This window comes from Cynocephalus volans, chromosome X (genome assembly GCF_027409185.1).
Source record: "Cynocephalus volans isolate mCynVol1 chromosome X, mCynVol1.pri, whole genome shotgun sequence".
Lineage (NCBI taxonomy): Eukaryota > Metazoa > Chordata > Mammalia > Dermoptera > Cynocephalidae > Cynocephalus > Cynocephalus volans.
The window spans coordinates 37,931,415-37,945,484 of NC_084478.1; the positions used below are offsets into that span (position 1 = coordinate 37,931,415).

A 14,070-nucleotide genomic window follows, 5' to 3' on the forward strand; every position below is an offset into this window, starting at 1 on the left:
TAGGATATTCTCCATCTTATTTAGTGATTTGAAACAAGATAGCATGGCAGCAAATTAAGCATTTCCTTGGAAACGTGAATGAACTCAGCAGTGTAATAGATGGGGTTAATAAACAGAAAAAATGTAAAATATATCTAATTATTGCATGCCCTATTCACTTTTACTCTGATGTTGCTTAAAATTGAAAGATATATGTAGATTATTTAAGAATGTGTAATTAATTACATTGTTACAAATTAGAACTCTTGCACATTGGCTCATTTACTCTTCAAACATTAATTGAGCATCTGCTCTTTAGAAGTCACTATGCTACTACTGGTAATGTCAGGATAAACAAGACCTTACTGTTTTCATTGAATTTTAGAGTGTAGGAGCGGATATTATTTGAGGCACTTCAAAAATCCCATGGGAAGATTCGTATTTTCTTTTAATTTTTTTTCCACAAACATTTTGAAGTACCCTCATATAAGAAATATGATAAGTTACAGCCTATGACCTAAAGAACAAGTGCAAAGAAAGAGTGAGGAAGTGGGGGGGGGTGAAGAAGGGGGATGTCCTGATGACAGTATCAAGTGTAAATGCCTAGAGGCAAGCGGGTTTGGTGCCTGGGGAAACTGCAAGTCCTTCAGTGTAAGTCAATTTTAAATTAAGCTGCGTGGTGGGTCAGATGAGGCTATGAGTGTGGTGAGCAGTGGCCATGCAGTCAGAAGTTGTGTCCAGAGTTGAAAGAATGAAAACCTGGAATGGAAAACTACTTATAGCAATTGGCTTGGGATCATGGATGAACCAGAAAGAAATCTCCACCTAGGGCAGGAATGAAAGATGTCTTGTGCTTCCACCACTCCAGGGCAGTTGAATACAGTGCACAAACTAGGTGTTCTATGCACATAATCTCTAGTAAGTGTCAGAAAAATAAGAGTAATACTATGTTGACATGGGGTTCTCAGAAGCTACTCTGCTGGCACTCTTTCCTCTTGTCTGGGAAAGACAGAGACTGTCTTAGTTTGTTTCATGCTGCTGTAACAGAATACCAGAGACTGGGTAACTTATAAAGAAAAGATGTTTATTAATCACAGTTCTGTGCCTTTTGAATGGGGAGTTCAATACATTTACATTTAGTTTTGCTATTGAGAAGTATTGTCTTATTCCTGACATTTTATAGCTATTTGTTTAGATGTTAAAGTATTATTTTTCCTTTCTTCTCCTTTGACTATTGATCATCAGTGTTTGTGGGGTTTTTTTGAGTTTGTAAGTATTAGTATTTTTATCTTACTCATTTGCATTTGTGTTTTAGTAGTGTGTTTTGTTCTTACTTGTGCATTCATGGCAGTGATTATTGATTTTTAGGATCCAGGTGCAGGACCCCTTTGATAATTTCTTGCAGGGCTGGATGTGTGGTGATGAACTCCTGCAATTTTTGTTTGTCTGGGAAATTCACTATTTCTCTCTATTTAAGGATAGCCTTGCAGGTATAGTATTCTTGGCTGGAAGTTGTTTTTTTTCTTTTAGCATTTTCAGTAGGTCATCCCACTTTCTTCTTACTTGTAGAGATTCAGTTCAGAAGTCTGCTGTTAGTCTGAGTGACCTGCCACTTTTCTCTTGCTGCATTTAGGATTTTCTCTTTGTCTTTGAGCTTTGCCAGTTTGACTATAATGTGTCTCAGAGAGGATCTTTTTGGATTGAATCTGTTTGGGTATTTTTGACCTTCCTGGATGTGAAAGTCTGTGTCTCTATACCTGGGAAGTTTTCTGTTATTTTTTCATTGAATAGATTTTGAATGGCTTTACCTTTCTCCTCCCCTTCTGGAACACCCGTGATTCAAATGTTTGTGTGCTTAAGGTTGTCTTCTAGTTCTCTTAGACTTTCTTCATTTTTTAACTCTTTTTTTTTTTTTTTGCCTGCCTGAGTTATTTCATAAAGACTATCTTTGAGCTCAGAAGTTCTTTCTTCTGCTTGTTTTAATCTGCTGTTTAAGCTCTAGGTGGTGGTTTTTATTTGACTGAATGTGTCTTTCAGTTCCAGGAGTTCTGTTACATTCTTTTAGAAGGTATTATTCTCTTTGTAAATGTCTTCCTTCGTATCCTGGGTATTTTGTCTCACATCATGGTGTTATCCAATTGGATCCTCTCTTATTTCATTGAGTTTCCTTAAGATAGTTATTTGGAATTCATTTTCAGTCATTTCAGGAGTTTCCTTTTCTGTAGGGTCTGGTCTGTGAGAGTTTCTAAAACCCTTTTGCAATATTAAATTTTCTGATCCCCCCCCCATATTTCCATTATCTCTACCTTGATTTCTGGTCATCTGGTAGATCAGTTGCTTCCTCTATTACTCTGGAGTGCACTTTGAGTAGAAAGATGTTTACTTCTTTTTCCAGGATCCTCAAGTGACTCTCCTTATGCCAATAATGTAAAATATGCAGTAGGCCTCCTGCATGGTGGTTTTGAATGTTGTGGTAGTGAGCTGTCCTTATAATGGTAGAAGCTGTGGTGGTAGCTGTTTTGGACCACCTCTGCTGAAGCTGTGTGTGGCCTCCCCACTGTTGTTTCCATGGAAAACTGCCTTCTGCATGGGTGGAAATGTATGACAGGGGTGGCTGGCTGGGTTTTCCACCTTCCTGGGGCCTGGCTGGTGTTAGCAGCATGTGGTCCTGCCTTCTATGCAGATGGGGCCTATTTCTCACCGTTCTGGAGAATGGGAATTTCAAGATTATGGTGCTGGCATCTGGCATGGGCCTCTTGTTCTGTCATTCCATGGGGAAGGTCAGAGGGTAAAGGAGAGAAAGGGGAATGAACCTGCTCTTTTATAATGAACCCATTCCCATGATAACAACATTAATCCATTCATGAGGGCAGAGACTTCATGGCCTAATCACCTCTCATTAGGCCTGATCTCCCAACACTGTTCCATCAGAAATTAAGTGTTCAACACATAGTTTCATGGGGCACACATTCAAACCATGTTAGAGTCCATTCCATTAGTAGGGTATTTAAATTATGTTGTCTTGAGTGTGATTTGGCTACCTCAAGCCGAGGGATAGCTGTTTTTGTGGGAATGAATGAGGGAGTCCTTGACCTATTTTCTAGGAGCCTTGAGTTGCACGCAGTTAGGCAAGATTCTCCCAAACCACAATCAATCTTTCTACATCTATATCTTTCTATCATCTATCTATCTATCTATCTATCTATCTGTCTGTCTGTCTGTCTGTCTGTCTGTCTGTCTGTCTGGCTGGCTGGCTGTCTGTCTGTCTGTCTGTCTGTCTGTCTGTCTGTCTGTCTATCTATCTATCTAACTGTCTGTCTGTCTATCTATATCTATATCTATCCTCAAAGAGTTTCTTAGCAAGTAAGTAAGTTTTACTTGCTAAGAAACATTTTGACTGATTTGGTATACCATGTCCTAGAGAGCTGCATATTTTTTTTTGACAACTCCAGGATAAAGAATAAATTAAAAACTTTCAGGAGGGGAGGTATGTAATGTTTAAACCAAAGGTATAATAGCAATAACTGCTCAAAAACCCAAATACATGCCAGAACTCTGCCAAGTGCCTTGCATAAATTAGTTATATTCCAATAGTCATACTTCACAAGGATTACATGAGCCAGGAAGCAAGATGTCAACACCAAGCGTACTTCACAAAGAAACTGAACCTCATAGAACTTTGCAGTTTTTCCGAGTTCAGGTGGCTCAAAGGAGACAGCGCTGAGACTAGACCTCAGGTCTGTATACCCATATGTCCCACACGTTTCCTCTCCTCTCAGCCTGAGATAGATCTTGGGTCTATTTATTCATTTCTCTTCTGACTACTCTATGATACATCTCAGGCAATGAAAAACAGATATTGTGGCCAAAGTACTAAAAGCAGTCCTAAAGAAGAAATGTGAAAAGGAATATCAAATACAATTTGGGACTGCCTGTGGGTCTCATTTGCCTGAAATCCTCCTGCCCTAATCCCGGGGATCCTAGATCACTGACTCTGCCCTGGTCCCAACACATGTGTTCAGTTCCAGCATTACAGACCTTCCCCTTTGGTCTGCACCAGCATCTCCACCCTACTGTCCAAAAAGGAATTGACCTTCTGGCCAGCTCTTCACTGCATCCTTCTTTGGGGCCAGCACCTGCTCCCAGAGGAACAGACAGCCGGACTCACCTGTTTCTCCCTGACTGTATTAGTCAGTTTTGTGTTGCTATCACAGAATACCTGAGACTGGATAATTTAGAAAGAACAGAGGTTTATTAGGCTTATGATTCTGGGACAGCTGTATCCTGCATGGACCTCAGACTGCTTCTACTCATGGCAGAAAGTGGCAGACAGCCATCAAGTAAAAGCAGATCAGAAGGCAAGAGGAAGCAAGAGAGAGAGAGAGAGAGAGGAAGGTGCCAGGTTCTTTCAAACAACCACCTCTCATGGGAACTAATAGAATGAGAACTCACTCACTACTCCCATTCCCCTGGGAGAGCAATTCATCCATTCATGAAGGATCCACCCCCATGACTCAAACAGCTCCCAACACTGCCACATTGGGGATCAGATTTCCACATCAGTTCTGGGAGGACAATACCTCCAAACTCCATCACTGACACAGAAGGTTCCAATTTCCTGGGGGTTCCGTTCCTCACCATGGACGCTTTCTGACAGTAACAGCCCCTGCCTTGAAATTGTTAACCTCAGACAGTGAAGCTTACACACCTCTTTATCCCCTTGTATAACTCCACCATGCTCTCAAATTGTTTTCAAATCTTCTGGTTAGGAGAGTGAATTGCTAAAAAAAACTACTGGTATTGTATTCTGAAACAGAGATTTAATAGTGAAATGTAGATAGGAAATTTTAGAAAGCAAAAGGGATTAGAAATAGAGAAGGTTTTAATCTGTTGACTTTTTGAATCTGGCTACTGAATCCATACACTAATAAGTGAGCTAAAGTAAGTGGTCAAAAACCAAAACCTCCCTTCTAAATTTTAGATGAAGAAAGACCAAGGAAATCACTGTGTAGCAACCATATGCAGAGGCTGAGTTCTTAAATCTCTAGTCTTTCCAAGAAGCTATAGCAGATTTTTATGGCTGCTGTAAAAAATAACCACAAATTTAGTGGGGTATTTTTTGTCCATTTTTGCAACCGGCAAGGGGAACGTAACCCTTGGCTTGGTGTCGCCCACACCGCGCTCAGCCAGTGAGAGCACTGGCCAGTCCTATATAGGATCTGAACCAGCGGCGGGAGTGCCGCTGCGCTCCCAGTGCCACACTCTCCCGAGTGAGCCACGGGGTCGGCCCCAAATTTAGTGTTTTAAACAGTTCACATTTATTATCTCTGTAGGGTCTATTATCTACATTTTTGTAGGTGTGAAGGATGGGTTGGTTTTGCTGGATTCTAGTTAGATTTTCACAATGTTCAAATCAAGCTTTCATCAGGCAGTCCTCTGATTGTACAGCTATGGGAATTTCCTTCTGACCTCATTCAGGTTGTTATCAGAATCCAGTTCTTTGAGGTATTAAGACTGAGGCCCTCTTCCTCTATGGACTGTCAGCTGGGTCTGCAATAGATTTTTGAGACTTCTCTCCAGTCCCTTCACGTGGGTCCATTCATCTGGAGTCAGCAATAGCAAGTGAAAACTTCTCATACTATGAATCTTTTTTTTTTTTTTTTTTTTACACTTGGAATCTTTCTAAATTCTCCCTCTGCTGCATCTCTTTTCTGCCTCCAGCCAGAGAAAGTGCTCTGCTTGTAAATTTTCATGTTCTTAGAATTGGTCTTACCTGGATAACCGAGTATAATACCTGTACATTCAGTTTCATAACCTTAATGCATTTGAAAATTTCCTTTGGTGATATAACATGACATGTTTTCCTTTGAGGGATAAGGATATGGGCATCTGTGTGGAACAATTATTCATCCTACCATTGATGAGGAAAATGTCTCCCTGGCAGACACACCAGCTATGATAGGAAAAGAAAAAAAATATCATAATTCTTTTGCCTCTTGTCTGTATCTGCACAGGAAAAAATTCTACTTTTTCAGAGTGTGTAAAGATACCTGCAAAAGAGTTCAGGTGTGTTCATCAGGTGGGTACGTAGCAAGGACTCACAAGTTGTGATTGGACTGTGCACTAAAGGGAAGAGGAAAATTTTCTGTCTTTTGAGATTTTTGCAATGGTAACCAGAGAAAGGTGCTGTTCAGTGACAAGGGACAAACCCTCTTCACTGAAATTTTTAACATCCTTTAGAAAATTGGTGTGATACTTTATTTGCTTTTTTGTTTTGTTTTGTTTTGTTTTTGCAGAACCCTTTTTAAAATTTTTTTATTGGTTATGAATATTCTTGAGATATGAAGCTGATTGTCAACCCTCATTCCCAAGATGCGAAGGCCAGATCCATACTGGCAGCAGGCCCATTACCACAAATTGCATTTGTACACCGTGTCCCCCACCCAATTATCCCCAATCTCTCTATCGCCTCCTTTTCCCCACCACTCCACTTTGTATCCCAAGGTATGTTCTCCTCCTCTGCAAGTCCAAAACATCACTGTGGACTTTCTTTCCTTCCTTCTTTCTCTCTTAGCTCCCACTTGTGAATGAGTTCACGTGGTATTTATACCTCTGGGTTTTGCTTATTTCACTCAACATAAGTTTCTCCAAGCTCATCTACGTTGTTGCAAATGGAAGAATTTCATTCATTTTCTTTATCCAATCATGTGTTCATATATTTGTAAATGCCTGTCACATAGTATGCACTAGAAAAATTTGGAAAAATTGAAAAGCAATTTGGCCCTTCTCAAAAACTTCTCCAAGAATGAAGGCTTTTGTTATAGAAATTCTAAAAGTTGTAACTTACTGACCATCTACTATGTAATAGTTTATGGAGAGTCTGCGCGTGCTAATCTGCACCATGTCTTGCTCTCATTCCTGGGTCCACAGGGAAACTACATTCCCAGTCCCCTTGTAATTGGATAGGGTCATGTGACTACCCTTGCCACTGAAATGTGAAGAGAAAAACTGTGTGTCATCTCCAGGCCAAGGCATTTGAGAGTCAGGATTCCACTTCTATGCTTTCTAGTCTATTCAGCAGCAAACAGGGAGATCCCATGTTGAGATGTGGAGCCACATGATGGATCCCTAGGTAATCTGACAGTGAAGACCCACCTCCCAGTCCACATCTTGTTTTATGTGCATAAGAAATAAACTTTCATCGTGTTAAGCCTTTCATATTTCAGGCTTGTTATATTAGATTCACTAGCAGTGACTTTATCTGAATAGTACACAGCTACTATTTCTGTTGTTAGTGTTTCTTAAAGGAAGAAGTGCACATATTTTTGATGCTAAAAATTCTAACATTGTGGATATATCACAATTCCATTTCCTTACTACTTTTCTCCAAAATTCAGCCCTTACCAGAAATTATGAAAATTAAAAACCTTGAGTCAATTATTTTAAAGTTTATTGTAGGTTCTGTTTAAATATATGTGGTGGAAAAGTATATTGTGGATTTTTAACCTATATGTATAACAAAGTACGTATTGTTCTGACTCTCATCCTTGTCACTGAATACAATGAATGCAGGGACTTTCTAAGAGAGCACATATAGATCCACCCACTTTCTAAAATACTACGAGAAATTATAAAACGTGTATGTGCCATAATTAATTTAACCAATTTCCTCATGATAGACACATAAATTGTTTCCTATTTGTTGCTATGATTAATAATAAGACTGAAATAAATATCACTAAACATGATTTCTTGGGTTAATGTGGGTGATTTCTTACAGAAAAAATGTAGAAAGTGTAAATTGGGTAAAAGTGCAGAGTGTGATGACTGTAAAGTTTTTGAATATTACTAAAATTCCGGTCCAAAGAATGTTGCATATTATCATAGGCAGTTTATTGGATCAATTTTAAATTGGGGGATTATTTTTTGTAAAACTATATTGTCACACCTTTGCTTCAATTTTTGTTTTCCTGTTTTTTAAGTAGGTTGAACAAAATGTGAACATAATCTCTAATTCACCCAAAGTGGGATATCTGCAGTGATGTCTTCAGCACCAGGATTCCTCTGGACACAGGTTTTATAATTCTACTATATCAATAAAACATATATTTTTACATTGAGAAGGGAGGATTTGGTCAAAATAACAAGGTACTATGAAAGGGACTCAGAGAGGAAAATATCAGTGAGTGAGGAACATCAGGGGGACTGGGACAAAGAACAGTCTCCAGAAGCCAGGAGAGAGGTCACAACCTAAACCAAGTCCAGACAGCCAATGGCAGATGGTAGTCAGGGATCTGGATCCAAAGTTCAGCACAGGGTAGAAAAAGGACCAGACGGAGAGGAGGTAGGGAAACTGGTGTTGTCTTGGACAACTTCCATGAATACGATTGGGAATCTCTGAGTCATCATTGCCAGCACGAAGTTGTAGGGGGATATGGATGGGCAGTTCTATTGAATGAATGGACCAGAGGCATGACCAACACCCCTCTTTTCCTTAGAATATCCACTGCCCACTTGTCAGGCAGAGTATAGCTAGCTCCCCTGCATCACCCAACCATGATATTAATGGATTCTTGGAGAGCTACGTGTTTTCAGTGCTCTGGTGGTTCAGGTCATCCTTGCCAGTGTAACAAGGATGAGAGCAGCCTTAATGCCCAATGGATAGGATATTTCTTCCCTGTGTATATGTCCCTCCCAACTCTAAGTTTATGGCTGTGCAAGTGGGTGGGATTGACGATTAAGGACAATTAATGAAGGGCAACTATTACCAATGAGTACTGGAAGTGGGGTGTAGCTGCAAGAAGGAGGATATGGAAGGAGGAATTCCCTAAAGCTAATTACGTCACTGACACTGCAAGTAAAGCTCTGATTGGGGGCATGTCTTGAGAAAGGATCTAGATGTTATCAGCAACTCAGATTGCTCCCCATTGTTCCTGAATTCTTTGCATACTAGAGGAAAGATGTCCTTTGTGTTTGGTGGCCTATTGCTACTAGATACTGAAAGGAGTAGGGGGCTGGCTCATTAAGCAAACTTTTACAAAGGAGATGGAGGACCATTGTAGATGGTCTTAAATTGACTGGGGGTGACAGGTGTTTGTGAGATACAAACCTATGTCTTTACTATCGTAATAACCCCAACTTGATTGAATTATGAATTAAAAAAGAGATTCTGTACCATAAATTCTCAAAGTTATCACATGATCTGTAGTAAATGTAGTAAAATCTAGAACTAAGGAGTAAGAACTGTGGACAGGAGTGTGGGGCTGAGACAAGCAAAGGGAGAACTCACAGGTTATAACAGAAGTAAAGGTGAGGACTCTGAGTGAGGACTGATAGAAGCACCAACCCCAAAGCAGAGGGACAGACTCAGATTTGCATCCCCGTTGTTAAGCTTGGAAATCCCCAAAAAGAGGTGGCTGGAAATGATTTGCCCTGAATTCTAACTCTGGCATTCCTGGGAAGCGAATGATTCGATCAGACATGGGCAGCATCACACCAGTATAAAGAGCTCCTTGACTCCTGCTTGAAGTCAAGGTAAGGTCCCTAAGCAAGTTTGAGGGGATCCCCACAGCAGAAGAGAATGATCCCCACAGAATCACGCCCCTGCTGTCAGTCCTTTTAGATGCTGAGCAGGGATTGCCTGATTTTTCTGAATTTTCCCTCTGGGGGTTCAAGGAGGTGAGGGCATTTGATCCAGGTATTGGCCTGAGGGTGGCAGAGAGTGGGGTCCCAAGCTGTAACAGAAGTCAATGTGGGCACTCTGTGATCTCTGACGAAAGCACCCACCCAGAACAGTCGGGCAGCACGGTGACTCGCACATGCTGTCATGTCTAAGAGGCTCGCTATGGCTGTGCGTCTCAGCAGCCCCTTCACTTCACCCTCTGAAAATAGGAGAGTGTTATGGGGAGAGGTTTGTTCCAGGCTGGCTAACTCAGGTCACCAGACGGAGGAGTCCCAGCCCAAGTCAATAAAAGACCTTTCTGTGAGTTCCGAGAGAATCGCTCCCCCCAGACCACTGTGGGCCCTATGGAGCCCGCCCCTTTGTCTGCACTGCTGGAGCCCGGGCAAGGTTTGCTGGAAGGGCTATGTCCTCATATCCGCCTTGAGGTCTCAGAGACGCGAAGGCATTGGTCTGAGAGGGGTTGTGTCAAGTTCCTGAGAGGGGCTGAGGAAGAGTTCCACATCCTGCCTGGGATGAAGTAAGGACTCTGAGTTCGGGGTGAGGGGACCGCCCACCCGAGACAGTTCTGCCCCTGCTGTCAGCTCTGACAGAACCACACAGCAATCGTTGATTTTGTGATCTCTAGGCCTCTTCTAAATTCCCACTGAGGAGACTGAGAGGGATGTGGGTATTGGACCCTGAGTGGGCTTCGGTCCCACAGAGGGAGCGTTTCCAGACTCCAAGAGCAGTAAAGGCAAAGACGCTGAGTGAGGTCTGGTGAAACCAGCAACCCCAGAACAGAGGGGGGTTTACAGAGCCCCGTCCTTACATTTGGTCCTGAGTGGATGTGGCTGAGGGTGGATTGATGTAAGGAACCTGACTTTTGACTCTGCTGTCTCAAAGAAGCGAAAGGCTTAGAATGTGAATGGGGTGGCATCAACTAAGCAGAGGGATGAGTCCCAGGCAATTCTAAGGGTCAAAGTGGAGATAATGACCCAGGTTTCAGGGAACCACCCACCTGGAATGAAGGGGAACTCACAAAGCCCCACACCCACTGTCAGCCCAGGGAGGCCAGGGGCAAGGCTGTGAGGGGAGGCACTGCCTCACATTGTAGTTGGGGGTCGGGGGAGGTTCAGGGAGCTGAGGTTTTGGACTAAGAGGGGCAGCCTTATGTCATTAGAAGGAGCAGTCCCAAACTTATGTGGCAGTCAGTGTGAGGACCCTGAGTGAGGCCTGAGCGGACTACTCACTCCAGAACACTAAGGGTCACAGAGGCCTATCCATGCCTTCAGACCTGAGATAGCATGTAGCAGATATATTAGGCTGTGGCATCCCTGACAGTCTCTTCAGGGCTTTCAGGGATGTGAGGGCCTTGCTCAGAGGGAATATATCTAAGTTCATAAGAGGGAGGGGTCCCGGGCCCTCCCAGAAGCCAAGGTGAGAACACAAAGTGAGTCCTGAGAGCATTAATTACCCCAGGACAGAGAGTCCTACAAAGCTCTGCCTGGGCTTTCATCCCTCTGTGTCTCCAGACAGATATGATCAGATGAGGTTCCCCTCAATTCATCCTCTGGGTTGTCAGACAGATAAGGGATTTGAAATGAGGGGTCAGCATCAAAGCAGGAGGTCAGAGACACCCCAGGTCTTGCTATAAGTTAGGTGATGACACTTAATGTGAAATGAGAGCAAGACTCTCTTACCAAAGAAAAGGGCCACTGATTTAATCTCCAGTAACTCCCAGGCAGATCTGACAACCTATGTAGCAACGTAAGGCATACCTTAGTTATTTACACAGGGTCTTCATTGAACGGGCAAATCAGGGAATAGGAACATTGTGGGTACCTAGAGCAGTGATTTCAAGAAAAACTGCAGAGGAGGCCTTCATAATGCCAAGGAGGTGTCTCCCAGCTGAAGTGGGCTAATCATCTTCTCCTCTCTCCTCTAGGTCAGAAGAGTAAGCTCCGCACCCGTGAGAAACGCCATCAGGCCGAAGAAGATCCTGAAGAGCTGGGGGATGCTCAGGCCACTGCAGGAGTGCAAGGAGAGTTTTCCTCCACTTCCTCTCCTTGTTCCAAGGCTATTCCCCAGAGCTCAACTTCAGGGGCAATCAGCAACCCCCAAGTTCCTGGAAGAGCTCCATCCACTGCCACTACTGATGTAACTCTTTCATATATAAGAGCAAACGAAAGGACCAACAATGAAGTGGAAGAAAGGCCAAGATCCTCCCCGGCCCAGCACTCCACTGAGCACCTGCCCAAAGACCCTGTAGCTGAGAAGGTGCTTTTATTGATTTGGTATCTGCTGTGCAAGTATCAAATGAAAGAGCTCATTTCAAAGGCAAATATGCTGACAAATGTAATCCAGATGCACAAGAGGCATTACCTTGAGATCCTGAGTAGAGCTTCTGAGCACCTGGGGCTGATCTTTCACCTTGACATGAGAAAAGTGGAGCCCCATAGGCACATCTATGTCCTGGTCAAGAAGCTGGAACCAAGCTGTTATACAAGGCTGAGAGACGACAGAGGTGTGCCCAAAACCGGCCTGCTGATGATTATCCTGTGTGTGATTTTCAAAAAGAGAAAGCACTCAAGGAAAGCATTCACCACTGAGGAGCAAATCTGGCAAATATTAAATGTGATGGGATTATATGAGAGGAGGTATCACTTCATTTGGGGGGAACCCAGTAAGCTCATTACCAGAGATTTGGTGCAGGAAAATAACTTGGAATACTGGCACGTGCCTGATAGTGGCCCCCCGCGCTATGTATTCCTGTGGGGTCCAAGAGACCAAGCTGAAACAAACAAGATGAAAGTTCTTGAGTTTTTAGCCGAGGTCCATAATACGATCACCAGTGCCTTCCCACTGTGGTATGCAGAGGCTTTGAAAGATGAGGAAGAGAGAGCCCAAGCCAGAGTTGCAGCTAGGGCTCGCATTAGTGCCATGGCCAGTGCTCGTTTAGGGCCATGTCCAGCAGCTCCTCACACCCCTAGTTAAGTCTGAGGCATTCTTCACTTTGTGGTTGAACAGAGAAGTCCATATTCTAATTTGGAAGGTCAGGGTGGGGCTAGTGACAACACAGTGTATAACATATTTGTTTTCCTGTTCTGCTCTGTGTTCCTAGATAATTTTTAAAAATATTCTTCCTTTAATCAGAAAGTATTAGTACCTTCAGAATATAAGTTTGTGAATAACATTGCTCAAACATTGATTGCAGTGAAAAAAATTTAAATGTTAAAGTTTTAGTATTTTGTAAAACAAATTGAGAAATGTTTCATCATATTTAGTGATTTGGAACAAGGTAGCATAACAGCAAATTAGGCATTTTCTTTGAAATTTGAAAGAACTCAGCATTGTAATAGTTAGGAAATGATTTAGTTTTGCCATGATGAATATAATTACCCTAATTAGATCATCACCCGTTGTATACATATATTGAAATATAACTGTATAGCACATAAATATGTACAAACTATATGTTTCAATAATTTTAATTTTAAAATATATAAAAAATGTAATTATTGCTGGTTTCACTTATCATTTTTAGTCTGTTGTTTTGTAACATTCATATATATGGACATATTTAGTTTATTCAAAAATAGAGGAGAAATTAAATCATAATAAATTAAACCTCTTTCTCAGGGGCTCATTATTTTTTTTTTCTCAGAGAATAGTTGAGCATCTGGTCTTTGGAAGGTTTGTGTTAATATCTGGAATGCTAAGATGAACAAGAATTTTCCCTGAAATTTAAAGTCTTATATCACCCATCATGAAAGAAAGGCAGTGAGCGACTTAGTTCAGGTTGCTATAACAAAACATTATAGATTTGGTGACAACAGTTCTGGAGTTTGGAAGCCTGAAATCAGGTTGCCAGGTCGGGTTCTTGGTGACCACTGTCTTCCTACTTTACAGTCTTCTCATTGTTTTTTCACATGGTGGGGCGAGCTCTAGACCATTCACCCACTTATAAGGGCTCTAATCCCATTCATAAGGGCTCTCCCCTCATGTCCTAATTATCTGTCAAAGGCCCCATCTCTGAGTACCATCGCATTGGGGATTTAAGCTTTAACATATGAATTTGGGGGGGACACAAACATTGAGTACATAGCAGTTGGATAACCCCAAAGCAAAAGGACAAGACAAAAGAAGGTGTGAGAACCTGGAGGTTTGAGACGTAAGCAGTCCAGTTTAAATGCCCTGTGGCAAGAGGGTTTGGAGCCTTGGACAACTTTAAGTCGTTCAGTGTGAGGTAATTTTAAATTAAGCTGAGTGGTGGGTCAGATGAGCCTATGGGAGAAATGGGCAGGGGCCAAAACCTCAGGTGGTGTGTCTCAGAGTTGACAGACTAAAGTCTGGAAAGGAAAATTGCTTTTAGCAGTTTTTTTAGATCATGAATAAACCAGAGAGAAATCTCCACCTGCGGAAGGAATGAA

General features: G+C 42.1%; 1 protein-coding gene across 1 annotated transcript; it reads left to right on the forward strand.

Moving 5' to 3' along the window:
- Window positions 1-10,322: 10,322 nt before the first annotated feature.
- Window positions 10,323-12,634, forward strand: LOC134367885 (melanoma-associated antigen B10-like). The gene is made up of 2 exons (XM_063084547.1): window positions 10,323-10,407; window positions 11,586-12,634. Exons 1-2 carry the CDS (start codon window positions 10,323-10,325, stop codon window positions 12,632-12,634), a joined length of 1,134 nt encoding a protein of 377 aa, XP_062940617.1.
- The last annotated feature ends 1,436 nt before the right edge of the window (window positions 12,635-14,070 follow it).

Coding starts and splice junctions, on each gene's coding strand:
- LOC134367885 (XM_063084547.1), top strand. CDS start 10,323: ATGTGGGTATTGGACCCTGAGTGGGCTTCGGTCCCACAGAGGGAGCGT. Junction 10,408..11,585: donor AGTAAAGGCAAAGACGCTGA/GTGAGGTCTGGT, acceptor TCTCTCCTCTAG/GTCAGAAGAGTAAGCTCCGC.